Source organism: Hylobates moloch, unplaced genomic scaffold (genome assembly GCF_009828535.3).
Source record: "Hylobates moloch isolate HMO894 unplaced genomic scaffold, HMol_V3 SCAFFOLD_21, whole genome shotgun sequence".
NCBI lineage: Eukaryota > Metazoa > Chordata > Mammalia > Primates > Hylobatidae > Hylobates > Hylobates moloch.
Window position 1 is genome coordinate 16791415 of NW_026652296.1, and position 16081 is coordinate 16807495.

The 16081-nt window shown below is 50.1% G+C and overlaps 1 protein-coding gene across 5 annotated transcripts in view; it reads right to left on the reverse strand.

Moving 5' to 3' along the window:
• Positions 1-16081, reverse strand: part of TOX2 (TOX high mobility group box family member 2) — a 154063-nt gene that overhangs the window by 117726 nt on the left and 20256 nt on the right. Inside the window, exon 1 of one of the 5 annotated variants that reach the window (XM_032142570.2) lies at positions 5076-5160. The exons of 3 other annotated variants lie outside the window; for them this stretch is intronic. In XM_032142570.2, the coding sequence (XP_031998461.2) occupies positions 5076-5138 (63 nt within the window). In that variant the 5' untranslated portion in view covers positions 5139-5160. Of the gene's footprint in view, positions 1-5075; positions 5161-16081 lie in introns of those variants that run through there. One more of the 5 variants, XM_032142571.2, reaches the window with a different exon arrangement.

Consider the following 16081-nt stretch of genomic DNA (forward strand, 5'->3'; position numbering starts at 1 on the left):
CTGCAAGGGTCCCTCCTGAAAGTGACCACAGGCTTCCAGACCCTTCTCCGGCCCCAGACAGCTATCACCCTGAAGGTCAGCAGGGGCTTCTGGCCAATGCAGGTCAATCCTGGGGCCAGAATCCTCAATGACTATGTGAGCCCATCCCTGGGGCCTGGAGCCCAGAAACAAACCCTCCCACCCCAAAATCTAGCCTGAACCACTTCTGATTGCTGGGCTGGTTCTTATTCACGCACTCATACATCCATGCACCGAAAGAATATTTGCTGTGCATCTACTTTGTGCCAGGCACTATTCTGGGCTCCTGGGAGACAGCAGTGAACAAAGACCCCTGGAGTTTACGCTCTTGCATTGGAGACAGAAAACAATACACATAGTCAATAAGTGACTTACATGGTATATGGAAAGAAGAAAGAGTTGAACAGGTGAGGGGTATTGGGAATGTCGAGATGGAGGGTATGCAAGTTTAAACAGAGCAGTCAAGGTGGGCCTCATTGAGGAAGTGATAGTGAAGCCAAGACTGGAAGGAGGTGGCGGAGTGAGCCAAGTAGATGTGTTGGGGAGAGCATTCCAGGGCCCAACAGCCTGTGTACAGGCCCTAAGATGGGAGCCGCCAGCAGGTGTGACCTCGGTCAGCAAAGAGACCAGCAAAGACGGGCAGAGCAAGCAGTGGGGAAGGGTAGGGGAGGCCAGAGAGGCAACTGGGGATGGAGTGTGCCCCACAGATGGCACTGAGATTACCCCTCCCCAGAGAGAGGAAGCCAGCACTTTTTCCACCGGCCTTATCTGATGCTGTGGTTGGGGAGCCAGCGAGGGCAGGCGTGAGGGCTGCATAGCTCGGCACATCCGAGGAACCTCAGCGGGGCCTCAGAGCAGCTGACATCCGCTTGGCCTGCGGCTTCTTCCTGTGGCTTCTGCATCTCAGGTTGCCCTGATGGCTGCTATTTTTGCTCCTGTTTGGGGTTCTGTGGTGGGCTTGTCTGTGCATTGTTGAGTTTGCTCTGCTCAGAGCAAATGTGAGGGGTTAAACACTCCAAGTGTCTTTGGGAACACTTCCTATCCGGCAAGTGGGAAAGAGGAGGATGTTTGTTATACATGTCATCTCGTCAATCCTCGTGACCCTCCAAGCTCAGAAAGGCTAGGTGGCTTGTCCAAGGTCACAGCCAAATCAAACCAGTTTGAGGATCCTGTTCCAGTCTGTTTAGGTCTGAAGGCCCTTAATTTGCAGGGAGGTCTTCGCATCTACTGCCTAAGTTAACATTTCTGTGCTGTCTGGCCTTGCAGCACGTGTGAGAATAAAGGTGCATCATCATGGGTGATGTCCTCCCAGAGCATCACAGCACTGATGGGGAGGACAATGACAGAAGTGGGCACAGGGAAGGGGACCCTGGCTCAGATAGTTGTGGCTAGACAGTGAGGGCAATCAGAGAAGGCTTCTGGAAAGCCGTGGACGTCGTGACCACACCTGCAAGAATAAACAGCAGTCCAAGGGGTAAAAGAAACATTCTGGACAAAGGGGTCTGAAAGTAAAATTAAGAGGCACAATAGCTTGGTCAGTGGGGAAGGGGATTTAGGAGGGAGCAGAACAGTGATTCTGCAGGAGGCATTAGCTAGCTTGTGGACTGCAAAAAGTGGGATCAGACAGGTGCCCAGCTCCCCCAGGCAGGTATATTAAAGGTATCAGAACAGATCCAGCTGATTACAAAAGACACCCAACCACAGGCTTTAAGCAGGGAGGGAGGTACGCATCAGGTGGTTCTCAGAGAACCCACTGGCTGCTGCAAGAACAGCAGGGGAAGGGTGGAGGCAGGGAGGCCTGGGAGGAGGCTCCTGCAGTCACCCCGGTGACAGGTAATAGTGAAGCGGGGAGAAGTCATTGCACCCTGAAGGTACAGCCAGCAGCAAGTGCAGGTGGATTAGATGCAAGGAGTAAGGCAGAGAAAGGGGTCAAAGATGATCCTACATTTGTGGCCTAAGCCGAGGGGTGGACAGTCATATATACAAAGTGGGCACAAAGTAGAAGGGGCATTTTGAGGTGAGGGAGGGTGTGAATCAGGAAAAGGGCCATTGAGAGTAACTGTTTCCTTCTAGATGAGCCCCTGGGATGAGGACATGCAAATCAAAGCTGCCTTTCTACACCAATCCCCCCATGACTAGGGGGCTGCTGCTCCCACAGCCTCAATTGCTCTTCACAGCAAGGAAGACCCAGGGAGGTTAAGTGAGCTGCCTCAAGCCTCACAACTTGAGCCTCACAACTCAAGAGAGCAAAGGCTGAAAATCCAGGTCCACTCAATTCATACTCCGGGCTCAACACCCAACAGCAGGAGTTTCCCGAGGCCCTCCCTGGAAAATGGCTCCCCAGGCCCAGGAGAAGCTGGAGAATTCACTCCCCATCTCCCCATCTATATTTCATGCCTCTCTTTGCAACTGTCCAGATGTGTGAACATCTGCCAGGCCCCCTGGCTAGAAGGAGATGGCAGCTCCTGGGCAGCCCTGGGCCTCCCAGTGGGTGGCACAGAGGCTGCCCCAGCAGGCCCCCAGCTGCCTCCATGGGAAACCTCGCCTCCCTGCCCCTGCTCCCAATTTCATTAATTACCGGTTTGTTCATGCACAAGGCAGCAGGGGAGAGTCATCAGGGATGCCGCCGGCCGAGGAAAGGAAATTAATTTCAAACATGAAGCTCATCCTGCTCTGGAGGCTCCCACATACCCGATTTCCAACACAGTGGAAGAGCAGGGGTTGAAGCCATCAGCCTGGATTCCTCTTCTGAGGGAATCAAAGGTCCAAAAGGGATGAAGAACTGGCCCAAGATCACGCAGCAATTACTAACGGCAGGAAAAGCCCTGCAACTCAGGCCTCCCACTTCTGCACACCTTCATTCTTCCCATAAATATTCAGTAGGTGCCTGCTGTGTTTGGGCCCCTGCGTGCCAGCAGACACCCTGGTTTCAGGCAAAGGCTCTCCAGGGCATCTTCCCTCCCCAGGAGAACACGTTATTTACTGAGCACCAACAATGTGCTTTTATGTATTTTACTCCACTTAGTCCTCCTAACAATCTGTCATTTTATAGGCAAGGAAACTCTGGCTCAGAGAGGTTGCTGTGCTGAGGTCACACAGCAAGCAAGGAACTGAGCCGTGACTTAAAACAAGGTCTTAAACCTGGTTCAGCTTCTGTTCTCCAGGCAGGGAGCATGTGTGAGGGTGCAATTCTCAGCCACTCTCTCCCTTCCAAGACTCCTTTCCTTCCAGCACCTTCCTTCCCAGCCAGGGGCTCTCAGCAAACAGGTCGTCAGGTAGCAATCTGAACACTGGCTTACTGGCTGGCTGTTTTCCCAGGGCCCCACCAACACAGTGCTGATGAGTGGTATTCAGTAAGTTGTTCAGGGAGTGTTAACACTAAAAGGATCGGTTGGTTCTCTTTCAAAATGGCCAGTCAGTCCTTGCCATGAACTCCTCTCCCAGTCAAAAACCCATGGATGTGACCAGAAACACAAAGAATTCCTATTATCCAGGGCTGTGAAACAGACGTGGCCCTCCCTTCAAGCTCCCCAAACAGATTCCAGAGCCTCTGACTCTAAAGCACAAGAAGAGAGCTCCCTGGATCATACACACAGATGCACACGAACACATGCCCTTGTGAGCCACGCCCTCCTTATGAGCTGAGCCGACATCCTAGGTCATTTGTTCATTCATTCATGCCTCATTAATGAGGCCCTTCCACACACCAGGCAAAGTGTTACACAGTGTGTGTACACACGTGCATGTGTGCATATACACATGAACACACGCAAATGCTTATACACACACACACCATCATGACAACACAAGAAAGTAGGCATCAGTGTCCCCATTTTATGGATGAAGAGACAGACTTAGAAAGCTCCAGGAACTCGCCCTGTGTCACAGATTGTATTTGTGGCTGAGCTGAGATTTGTAAGCAGTGCCTAACCTAGACCCCAGTACACAGTAGGTGCTCAATAGCTACATTCTGTGTCCAGCTGGCTCCTCAGGCTTCCCTTGCAGACCTGGGCCCACTGCCTCTTGCAGGCTTTCAGACCCAGAGTAGAGAGGGTGGAAACCATGCCCGGAGGCACAGAAGCTGGTGTTTCCTGGTCTCTCCCAGTTCACCCAGGATGTTCCAAATGACTGAAAGCAGACCTGAGCGGGAGGCTTCTGTTGCTGGGACACACATGCACGATGCCGGATTTCAACAATGGCTGTGATAAATCAGAGCACCAGAAGAGGTCAGGCCTCCTGGTCTGCTGGGTGCAGCACCATCAACAGCAACAAGCCCCGCCCCCAGCCCAGTCAACTCCCATCACCAAGATAGCCTCCCAGGCACAGCTGGGACGGCCATTCACGTTAGGTTTCTGCATTTGAAATCTCTGCCACCTATTAAGGGCATGTGTGTCCCCTTAAGTCCCCTTAGGTCCTTTCTCATTTGTTGCTGTCCTTTCTTCTACGAAAGTATGGTGCGTAGAGATCCCAACTGGTTATTTTTCAATGTCCTTACTTAACAAAACGAAAAGGTGGCATTCACCAAATTTGGCGAGAAATTTTTATTGATTTCCCCAAACTCCAAAATCCAGTGGAAGAGGCAGCTCAGGTATTCCTGGTGACGTCCTCAGCTGCTTCTCACCCCTCTTGCCTTCTTGGAAGGCCCTTGTCACTCTTTAGCCCAGGTATCTTCTGGGCTCCTCCCAAGCCATGGGCCATCCCCATCATTGCTCCCATCATTTCCAGTCTGAATCAGCCCGACCCCCCAACCCACACCTGGCCAGGCCTACTGCAGGGTGTGCTGAATGAATGAATGAATGATCCTGAGCAGCCTGGGCACCAAGGCCACAGCCTGACCCTGCTCTCCAGAGGCCAGCCCCAACCGCCTCCAGAATTCCTCTCCAAGAAGGAGCTGCCAACTGCAGACCTCCTGGCCCCTCTAAAGCATCTTCATTCCAGAATGTGACAAGCACCAGTCCAGGTCCCTGCCTGCCCCCATCCAGACATCACCTGTCTTCATCCCACAGTGACGGCCTGACCACCTCCACCTCACGGGGCGGTGGGCACCCGCTGCTTACCTTCTGCGGAAACACACCTGCAATGCACCAGCGTCTTGCAAATAGAAGGAGCCCGAGTCTCATTCCACAGAAGCCCAGGCAGCGAGAGAACGCGCCCGCGACAGCCTCTGTGCGAGTCTGCTGCATAATCAGCAGAGAAAGAGGAAAAAATGCCAGAAATAGCAAGCTTTATAAGCCCTCCTGACAACTCTTGGTCCTCTATTGGCTAGAGGCCCAGCACCCCCACCCCCCATCCCATTCGTATAAGGTGAAATGGAAAAACCTGTTATTTAACCTCTTTTATCAAAATCCATCTCCTATTCCAATTTGGGCCTGCGTGTTTGGAGCTCCTGGTGGCGGTCTCCACGCCAGGTCTCGGGGAGCAGAAGGGGAGGCAGCCCCTAAGTACAGCGCGGCTCCACGTCATTTGTGGCTTAAGAGCCTTCCCCACTCACACACGCTGCCTTGGGAGGGGTGTTGCACTGGAAGAGCCTTCGGAAGGCAAATTGGCAGCACCTGTCAACGTGTGAAACTTGCATGCCCTTTCATTCAGCAATTATACTTCTGAGCATCCATCCTGCAGAAATACCTGTACTCAGTGCATGGATGCATGCCTAAGGATGTTGCTTGTTACAGAGAGAATTAGAGACAGCTAAATGTCGAAAGCCAGGGTCTGGTTGAATACATTGAAATACATCCGATGGAATGAGGAAGGTGTGTAGGTACTGACTTGGAACTGCCTGGGAGAAAAAGTCAAGGACACGGTTCCATTTTTATAAAAACAATAATGGTGTATATGTATGTGTCTGAACATGCACTATAAAAGATACCAGGCTGTTAATAGTGGTTACACTAGGGAGGAGGAGATATTTTCAGTTGCTGCTTTTTTTCTTTCTTGTTTCATTTTTTTTTCTTTACCACAAGCATGTATTACATTTGTAATTTAAAACAAAAAAATAAGAACCTCCCCTGGTTCCTTTCCACTCTTCTGAAGCCATCAGGCCAAAGGCCAAGGTCACCCACCACAAGCCTTGATCAGGCTTGGGATAAAGCTGGCCCCAGGCACTAAGGATTAACCAGCAGTCTCTCATTAGCTTTCGCACAAATGCAGTTAACTAGGGCTCCATGATGAAGGCAGACTTTGAAATAAGACAGAGCTGGGTTCGAATCCTAGCTCTGCCTGCTGGAATGGCTAACTTCCCTGAGCCTCAGTTTATTCACCTGTAAAATGGGGATAATAGTACCTATTAAGTGTCATGTACTGTGCCAGGTGCTATTAAAATAATTTTAATTTTTTGGACATTTCAGAAGCAGCAAAGGCTGCTGAGGAGGCATCACAGAGCTGAGAGGATCCAGACTAAGCAGGAAGAGCTCTGGGGAATCATCCTATTCCTGAACACTTGTAACAATACTAAAGTAAGTGACAGAGATAACGGCCTGGGAATAGCAAATTTCATGTGATAAAGGGGGCTGGTGCCCAGCGTGTCTGCAGGAGGAGGGAGAGGCTAGAAGGGGGATTACAAAAGGCTCCAGAAAGGAAAAAGTCTTGCTTCCCTGCCTCTGTACCTTTTTCATGCTGTTCCCTCTGCCTGGAATGCTCTTCCACTGACCTTCACACAACTGACTGCTTCTCATCCTTCCAGCTCTGCTCAAAGATCTCCTTCTTCCCCAAAGAGAGCTCCTCTAATCTCACCTGCACCCGAATTACTTTGTCCATAGCACACTCCTGCAGCCAGTGGTTTCTGTTCATGTGTTTGATGGCTTTTGTTTCTGTGTTTATTGTTCTTCTCTAGGCTCTGAGCTTCTTGCTGGTCAGGATCGTCTGTCTTGCTCATCTCTGGGTCCTGGATCCCAGCATGGGGCCTGACACACAGTGTGTGCTCACCAAACAGAAAGTGCACACAACACATAGATCCAAGGCACATGGCACTCGTCTCAAGGCAAAAGAGAGGTGCATTTTGCACCGTGATACAAAGATGGATGAAAATTTCAGACATACCAAAGATTTAGAAACACACACACACACACACACACACACACACAAAGCTGTAAGCATGCAAGAAGAAACTGTCCATGAATATCTATATAAGCTTAGGATGATACTTTCTAGGCTCAAATTCGTGTGGACAAGGATATTTATTGCATCATTATTTATAAGAAGATGAAAATGACAATAAAGTCCATTGATAGAGGATTGGATAAATAAATCATGGCTCTCCATAGGATGGAATACTATGCGGCCATGAAAATGATGGGCATTTGTTGATGTTGCAAGAAGCCATGTTGCTTGTTGAATGTTAAACTTGTTCATCAGAAACAAGAGATAAGTGAAAGGTAGAATTGATTGTCAGAGAGAAAACACAAAGGTAAAAATCTTTCAAGTCTCATTTATTTATTCATTCACTCAAAAAACCTTTTTTTGTTGTTCCCTCTGCCTCCTCCCTACTTCACACAGGTCATAATTCCAGAAGCTGGAGCAATGTGTGATCAGGACACTGTCCCTGTCCTCATAGGAAGCCCAGCTTACACATGGAGGTGAGTATGATGTAAGGGAGACAGTGCTCACGGGTAAGGGTCTCAGGGTGGTCACCTGGGTGAGGGCTTCATGAAAAAGGTGTCAGTCAAGCTGAGATTTGGAGAAAGGGCAGAGTTTGAGTATACAGAGAAGGAACAAGGCATTTTAAAAGGCAGAAGCTGGGTGATACCAGACAAGCATAGAAAGCCCCTGCATTCTTCATCAAACGCTTACTGAACCCCACCATCTGTAGGAGAGGGAGTTTACAGGAGCTAAGCCGAGGCCCAGATTCTGGACTGAATTCTGCCAAATGTACTGGGAGGAGGCATTTGAGGTTGTGAGCGTACCATCCACAGGTGTGCAGGTGAGAAAGCATCCTCCCAACTCGTGCACCCTGAGAGCACCAGCCTCACAGAGAAGGCAGAGCTGGGGCAGGTGCACCTGCCTGGCAGATTGGATGACTGAGGCTTAGCAAGACAAATCCCAGGGTGTAAGACCGGATTCCAGGTGCAGTGCTCTTGGCTTTGCAATATTCAGGTGGAGGTATTTAATGTGGGTTGGAGGGGGTCCCATCTCTGTGGCCCCTCTGCTCAGCTCCTCTGGGGTGGAGACAAGAAAGGCCTCTGCACCATGAAGAAACTCAGCATTTTTTTAAGTTCTTTTTTACTTTTTCAGATTCTGAGGCAACGTGATGGTTATGGTTCAAAACAAAGAGAGATGACTCAGCTTCCTGTGGAGGAGCTGCAGCCTTTTGGAAATGATCTTTCAGTTTTAATGCTTCTCTCTTCTTATCCACGGAGGCAGCTTGTCCAAGCTGCTTGTTTTCCTTTTTCTTTTCTTTTTTCCTTTATTTATTTATTTGTTTATTTAGACAGGGTCTCCCTCTATTGCCCAGGCTGCAGTGCAGTGGCATGATCATAACTTACTGCAGCCTTGAATTCCTGGGCTCGAGAGATCCTCCTGCTTCGGCCTCCCAAGTAGCTGGGACTACAGGCATGTGCCACCACACCCTGCTAATTTTTGTGTTTTTTCTTTTTTTGTAAAAATAGGGCCTCACTATGTTGCCTAGGCTGGTCTCTAACTCCTGTCCTAAAGCAATCCTCCCGTCTTGGCCTCCCAAAGTGCTGAGATGACAGGCATGAGCCATGATATTACTTGTTTCCTTGTTGTTCAGCTGTTCCCAGGGTGAGGGGGAGGGACAGTGGCCAGGCTCTGTGGCCAGAATGCCTGGGTTTGAATCCTGGCTGTACCCTTAGATCCTGGCCAAACTTAGATCCTCTTTGAGCCTCTATTTACTAATGTTAAGATAGGAATAATAGTTCCCTCCTGGTGGGGTTTTTGTGCAAAGCAGCTGTCATCGATGGAAAGTGCCTGGTCTGGTCCATAAATTTCACTGTTAATAGCCAACAGCCACCATGCTGAGGTCCTACTGTGCTTTGGTGATCTCATTTAATCCTCACACCTGCACAAAACAAGTTCCCATTATACAGATGAGGAAGTTGAGGCTCACAGCAATGAGTCAACTTCCATCTTCTTATTCATGAGGGTCAATGCACACAGCCCCGGCAAACTCATAATTGAATCGTTATAAGCTTTGTCCTTCGATTTTCACTACAGTAGCAACCAAGCCCATATCAGCCCCTTGGTGTCTTTATTCACAAAATGGGGACAAACATTCTGAGATTGCTGAGATGTTCCAGCCAAGGTTTACCAAAAACAATTCTGTGAAGGACTCAGGAACCTTCCATCGTATCACATCATTCCTTCCTCGGGGCAAGGAGGAACCCGCAGAGAGCTGAGCTCTTCCTGCACAACATCCCAAGGAGAGGCCTGAAGCGAGTCAGGAAACCTCCTCAAGTCAATAGAAAACACCAAAGCTGAGAGAGGCTGTGAGTTTACGCAAATAAAAAGAACAGGGCTTTAGGCCAGGTACAGTGGCTCGCGCCTGTAATCCCAACACTTTGGGAGGCCGACGTGGGTGGATCACATGACGTCAGGAGTTCGAGACCAGCCTGGCTAACACGGTGATACCCCGTCTCTACTAAAAATACAAAAATTAGCCAGGTATGGTGGCACATGCCTGTCATCCCAGCTACTCAGGAGGCTGAGGTAGGAGCATCACTTGATCCTGGGAGGCCGAAGTTGCAGTGAGCCGAGATCACCCCATTGCACTCCAGCCTGGGCAACAAGAGCGAAATTCTGTCTCAAAAAAAAAAGAACAGGGCTTTAAAATCACCTATTATCCAAATGGCCACCCTGCACCATGACATTAACACTGGGACTCTGGAACCTCTGTCCTAGAACCAACTTTTTTTCTTAAATGCAATGCAGGTGAACATAAGGTAACCCACAACAGCCCAAACCCAAGCTTCCACACCCCCTTCCCTCACATCACCCTGAAGCATACGCTGACAGAGCAACCTTAATAGTAACTGACTAATTTTAAACCCTGTGATTACCAGGGTTGATTTCCATGGAACCTTCCTTTCACAGTACTGAGAACCTCTCATGAGCAGTAATTGCCAAGTTCAATTTTAGCTCTGTCATGCCTAACCATCAGTGCTAACTAAGGCAGCTGCTTCATCGCCAGGTAAGCTGGTAATGAAGTCGGCTTCACAGCTTAATTTCACAATATTGTGATGCCCCCGTCAGCACCTGTTAAGTGCTGAGAAGCTGCAAGCTTCTATTAAACAAATCTCACCCAAGGCAAGTGACTAAAGCCGCTTTGCGCTTCTAAGGTGCCCTGTCTACATCCTCACGCCCACTGGGATTTTGTGTTTGCTTAATCCCATGTGCCTCCTCTCTGCAAAGCACTGACCACTGAAGTGCCATACCACACCCCTAGGGTGCCCTGATCGCTGCCTCATCCTCTGCAGTCACCTCTCCTTCTCCCTCCATCCCTGCGACTCTGGCTCAGCCTCTCACCCTTCTGGCCTGGATCCCCATAGCAGCCCCTTAGCTCACCCTCCCCCATTTATTTTCCAGGCCAATTAGTAGAGTTTTCTTGAGAAAAATTAAAAAAAAAAAAAAAAAGTTGCCAGGTGCAATTGCTCACACCTGTAATCCCAGCAATTTATGAGGCCGAGATGGGAGGATTGCTTGAGATCAGGAATTCAAGAGCAGCCTGGGCAACATATCGAGACCCAGCTCTGAAAAACAGACAAAAAAAAAAAAAAAGCTAGCTGGGCATGGTGGTGCATGCCTGTAATCCCAGCTACTCAGTAGCCCTCATGCAGGAGGATCACTTGAGCCCAGGAGTTCAAGGCTGCAGTGAACTATAATCATGCCACTACACTTCAGTCTGGGTGACAGAGTAGGACACCAACTCTTCAAAAAAAAAAAAAAAGTGACGTCCCACCATTTAAAATCCTTCAACGGCCCCCACTGTCCTCAAGGTAGAAAGTCTTCACATTGTGTTTTCTTTTAAGGTTCTTGATTGAGCTCTGCACCAAGCTCCTAGACCCAGTGCCCCATCCCTCAGCCACACTGTCCCAGGGACTTGCCTGCAGTACCCCAAGCCCCATACACCCCTGGACTGCACTATCCAGGTGAACAAGTCCCATGACTTCATTTTCCCTACGGAAAAATGTCTCATACAGGGCATGACTCCCTGCCCCTTAACTATAGAAGGAAACCTCTGCAGCATATCTGAGCATATCCCTGTGGTCACTCAGTAGCAGCACCGACTGAATCACATAAGCACCCCAAAAGACACTCTTGGGGTGCTTAGTAAGCATCTACTCTGTGCCAGGCACTGGTACTTTCTGTCACCTCTTTAATCCTTAGACAATCTAGCAAAACGAAATGAGTTGTTCTTCTTTTTGGGTATGCCAACAGGCTCAGAGAAGTTAAGTAAGCTCTTGAGGCCACACAGCTTCTAAGCTGCAGGGTCAGTTTAAACTCACGTCTGACTATACAAATGGTCTCACCAAATGAACCCTCACTTATCTTCCAACCTCACCGCACTTATTCATTTGTGGGACTTACACAATGCCACATTCCAGCCTCATTTTGTTAAAATGCCTCACTAGTCTTGGCATCCGTCCTATTCTTAATCAGTTCCCATCCCCTACACATATACAGTATATTCTTATAGAGTTCCCATCCCCTCCCCCTGGCTGGGTTCTGGCAGCAGAACTGTACTTTGAGTGCAGTGGAGCATGCTTGGGCTGACTTTGTGCTAACTTCAGCTTTTGCCCAGAAATTGGCAGAAGCTAGACCAAGGTTCTGTCCTTTCTTCTTACTCAACTCCTCCAGTTCCAATATGATGAAATCCCTGTGCAAACCTTACCACAAATTAAGTAGATGCAATTATTATCCCTATTTTACAGAGGAGGAAACTGAGGCACAGAGAGGTTAAGTAACTTACTAGATATGTACAGCTAGGAACTGTCACAGACAGAATTGGAACTAAGGTCCTAGGACCCAACATGCATGCCCAGCACCACCATGCTATGCTGTCCCTGAGTCACTGATCTCATCATTTTACAGATAAGGACACTGGGGCTCCAAGAGACAAGGGGGTTACCCAAGCTGGGGCTTTGGCATCCTGTCTGGATGGCTGCAGATGCAGGTGAAGCCAGCGACTCCAGGAAGCTCCACCCTCAACTTCCAGCTAAGGCAAGACCACGCTTCCAGAAGCAAGGGCACCTGTCCACTCCTGCCAGAGCTGCACAAGGAGGCCATAAGGCAGAAACACAAGGGCTGAAAACCCCCCCTGGCCTTCAAAGCTGCCTCAGATGCCCCTCCACCACCCCTGGACCCATTGTGCTGGAGGCAGGCATCACAGACCAGTCGCCCCCTCAATGCAGGGAGCGACAAATGCTCTTTGCCTGCCACGTGGTGGCTGGGCCTCCAGTTCAGCTAAAGCCAGTGGGGAAATAAGTCCTGGGGCATGAAGATGCAGGTTCGAATCCCAGCTCTGTCAAATATTAGCTGTGAACCCCAGGTAAAGAGCTGAGGCTCTCCATAAAGTGGGGTATTAATGCCACCACCTCGCTGGCCATCTGAAGACTGAAGGAGCTCACAGGCTCAGCGCCCTCCCTCTCAGAGTAGATTTGCTGCCATTTCAGTGCCCACCTCCAGCAGCATCCTGATAACTCCTAGTGCACCCATCAGGACATGGGGTGGGAGCCAGGATTGCTTCAACTTATCTCATTTGAGACATGCTTTCTGGGACAAGCATTTTACTATTAAGTAATAATAAAATCTAAGGTTGAATGGAAACCCAAAGTCAGGACTGAACTTCTCAGTCCTACCTCAGGCAGGAGGGGAGGACTAAGGGGTCCCAGTGGGTCATCCCACAGCAGGTGGAGTTGTGAGTGGGGCCCACATCTGTGCCAGGCCCTTCTCCTGGCCATCACTGGGACAGGCTGCCAGTCCACGTGACATATCCCGGTTGCCATGGTTTCTGTTTATTCTGGGGAAGAAAGTTCCACTGACATGGGTTCTGGTAAGAGGAGAGTTTGCTTCACTCCGCCGTGCAGTCACTGGGGTCCCCACATTGTCCACAAGCATTAGACTGAAGGTGCTGAGGTTAACAGCCCTCAAAGCTTCCTCTTCACTTGACCCAGGGAGGATGGGAGCTGGCCCTATTTCCAGATGAGAAAACTGAGGCTCAGGACTGGGCAGCTACTTGCACGGTTTCATGGAGACATTGGCGAGAAGCAGGAACCCACACTCCAGACTCCTCCCATTTTTCCAATCTGTGCTGGTTTATTTATGATCATTATTGTGGCAGCCAGTGATGCTAGGCATTTTCCAAAACCACAGCCCCTGATCTGCCTTGAGAGAAGCTGTTGAAGGCTCCAGGGACATCAAAGGCTGCTTATGGGACTGGGCAGGCAGCTCTGCAGGGGGACTCGATGCTACGGTCGCCCCCAGGATGGCCCTCCCAGCCCTGCACATGAATGTAGAGGCTGGCTTAGGGTTGGAGACCTGGGGTGTGGCTGGGGAGGGTCCCCAAGTCATTCCTCTGTGCACCCTCCCTACGGGCCTCCCCAACATCTGATCACCTCATTCTCAGTCCATGGTTCAAAGACCACCAGCCAGCAGGACTGAGTCCAAAATCCCTCACTTCCCTCACACGCCAGTCCTCCCGAATCCTCTGCAACTGACCCCTTCCTTGCTTCCTCCTCCCCCTTCCTCAAACTGAACCCTGTGCCCACAACACCCTTCCCAATGCTCAAATCCCTCCTGGGTCTCCTCTCCCAGCCCACAAAACCCAGGAGCTGCCCGTGGGAAGGTATCAGCCACCTCCCTCCTGAGACTGCATTGCACGGGAATGCTCAGGGGACCTTTGCAAACCGGAAGTTCCTTTCCCAGCCCAAGGTTGCTGACACTTAAAAGAAACTGGCACTTTCTTGGAGTGGTCAAGTGTGCCAGGCCCCTCCTTCCACAGGACCTTTGCACGTGCTCTTCCCTGTCTGGAATGCTTCCCCCGTGCCCATCATCTAGCAACTCCTAGTCTTCCCACAGTCCCCCCAGTGCTCTCCGTTGCCTGGTCTCCCGGCCCTCTGTGGCTCTCCTTCATCACACCTGTTCTGCTTTTGTTATGTTTCATTATGTGATTATTCACTGGCTAGACTAGAGGCCACATGCCCACAGCATGAGGCCTGTCTTGTTCACCCCAGAGTCCCTGCCACAGTGCCTGGCACACAGCAGGGACTCAATGAATGTCTGCTGTCTGAAGAGTGGGGGCAGCTGTGTAGATTACAAAGATGACCACTAATCATAATCATAGCCTCCCGTCCTGCATGCATGCCCTCGGCACTGTGAGGCTGCCACTCCTCTCATCATCTCTCTCTTTATGCTTTGAACGTGGGCTTGGCCATATGCTTGTATTTGACAAATGGGACAACAGCAAATGTGACACAAGTAGAGGCTTGAAAAGCACCAGGACACTGGGGTTTGCTCTCTCGATGCACCAGGGAGCCTGGGAGCCCCAGGTGCACATGCCCGAGCTAGCCTGCTGGAGGACAGGAGGTCACGCGGAGGGCTGAGCCAACAACCAGCCAGTCCCCAGCCAGCAGCGTGCAAACTGCCAGCCGCACGAGGGAGGCTGTCCTAGATCACCCAGCTCCCAGGCCACTGGCCAACTGACCACGATGCAGGGAGAGCCTGTAGAGATAACCAGCCTAGCCAAGAAGCCTTGCAGCCAACCCACGGAATCATGAGCTTAATGAAATGGTTATTGTTTTAAGCCATTAATTCTGGTGGCTTATTGTGAAGCAATACACAACCGATACAGGAGCTAACAGAAGAGCATTTGCGCTGATACGCTCACAGCCAAAGAACATGTGTCTGGTCTACTCAACATCAAGTTGAAAACAACAAAGCCTCTTGGGGGCTGGGAAGCAGCTGGGATCAGGGAAGTTCAGACCCTGAGTTTGAGCCTGCTGGCCTATGACATTGCCTTGAGCTGGGACAAGGTGGGCACTCACCTCTGTGGGTGGGTCTGCCCGTCTCTACCAGTAGGAATGACAATACGCCATGCCAAGCCTTCTCGGGTTGATGATCTGAGTCTCAATGAGGAACACACGAAAGGGTCTCCAAAAGGAAGCTAAAGACCCCTGTGCATGCAAGAATATGTGGTGCAGAATAAAGACCATGACTTCAGAGCTAGACAGATTCAGGTTCATGATCCACTCTGCTTTTTTTTTTTTTTTTGAGATGGAGTTTCACTCTTTTTGCCCAGGCTGGAGTGCAATGGCATGATCTTGGCTCACTGCAACCTCCTCCTCCCGGGTTCAAGCGATTATCCTGCCTCAGCCTCCTGAGTAGCTAGGATTGCAGGCACTTGCCACCACACCCAGCTAATTTTCTGTATTTTTAGTAGAGACGGGGTTTCACCATGTTGTCCAGGCTGGTCTCGAACTCCTGACCTCAGGTGATCCACCCGCCTCGGCCTCCCAAAGTGCTGGGATTACAAGCATGAGCCACCTCACCCGGCAGATCCACTCTGCTTCTTACAGGCTGTGTGACCTTGGGCAAGTTTCTTTGAGCTTCAGGTATCCCATTTGTGACATGGTAATAGTAATACATAATTTGCAGGGCTGTTGTAGGGGTTAAATAAGATAGTACACAAAAGACACCTAGCACAGTGCTTAGCACACAGTAAGTATTCACTAAACAGTAGTTCCTCCTCGTCCCCGCCCCAATTCCACTGGTACCTTTCATTCGACCATCTTATCCCCACATCGCAGCTTAGCACTAACAGTTTCCATGTTTGATATCAGCATATCGTGCCAGGTTCCAAGCTGTGACTATAGCTTATATAACATCCTACGCAGGAGAGGTTTACAGGGAAGATGACGGAGAAAGAGTTGGATGTTCCCAGCTTTGACTGGGAGAGAAAACTCAGGCCACAGAGGTGGGGACAGAGCGAAGAAGACTGAAGATAATTCAGAACCGAATCCTCCCCACAAGGTCCTGACGCACCCCAAGACCAATCTGTCTTCATCTGGGATAATGATTTGTGCTCCTCCCTCCATTCACGCTCAAGGCACCAGTG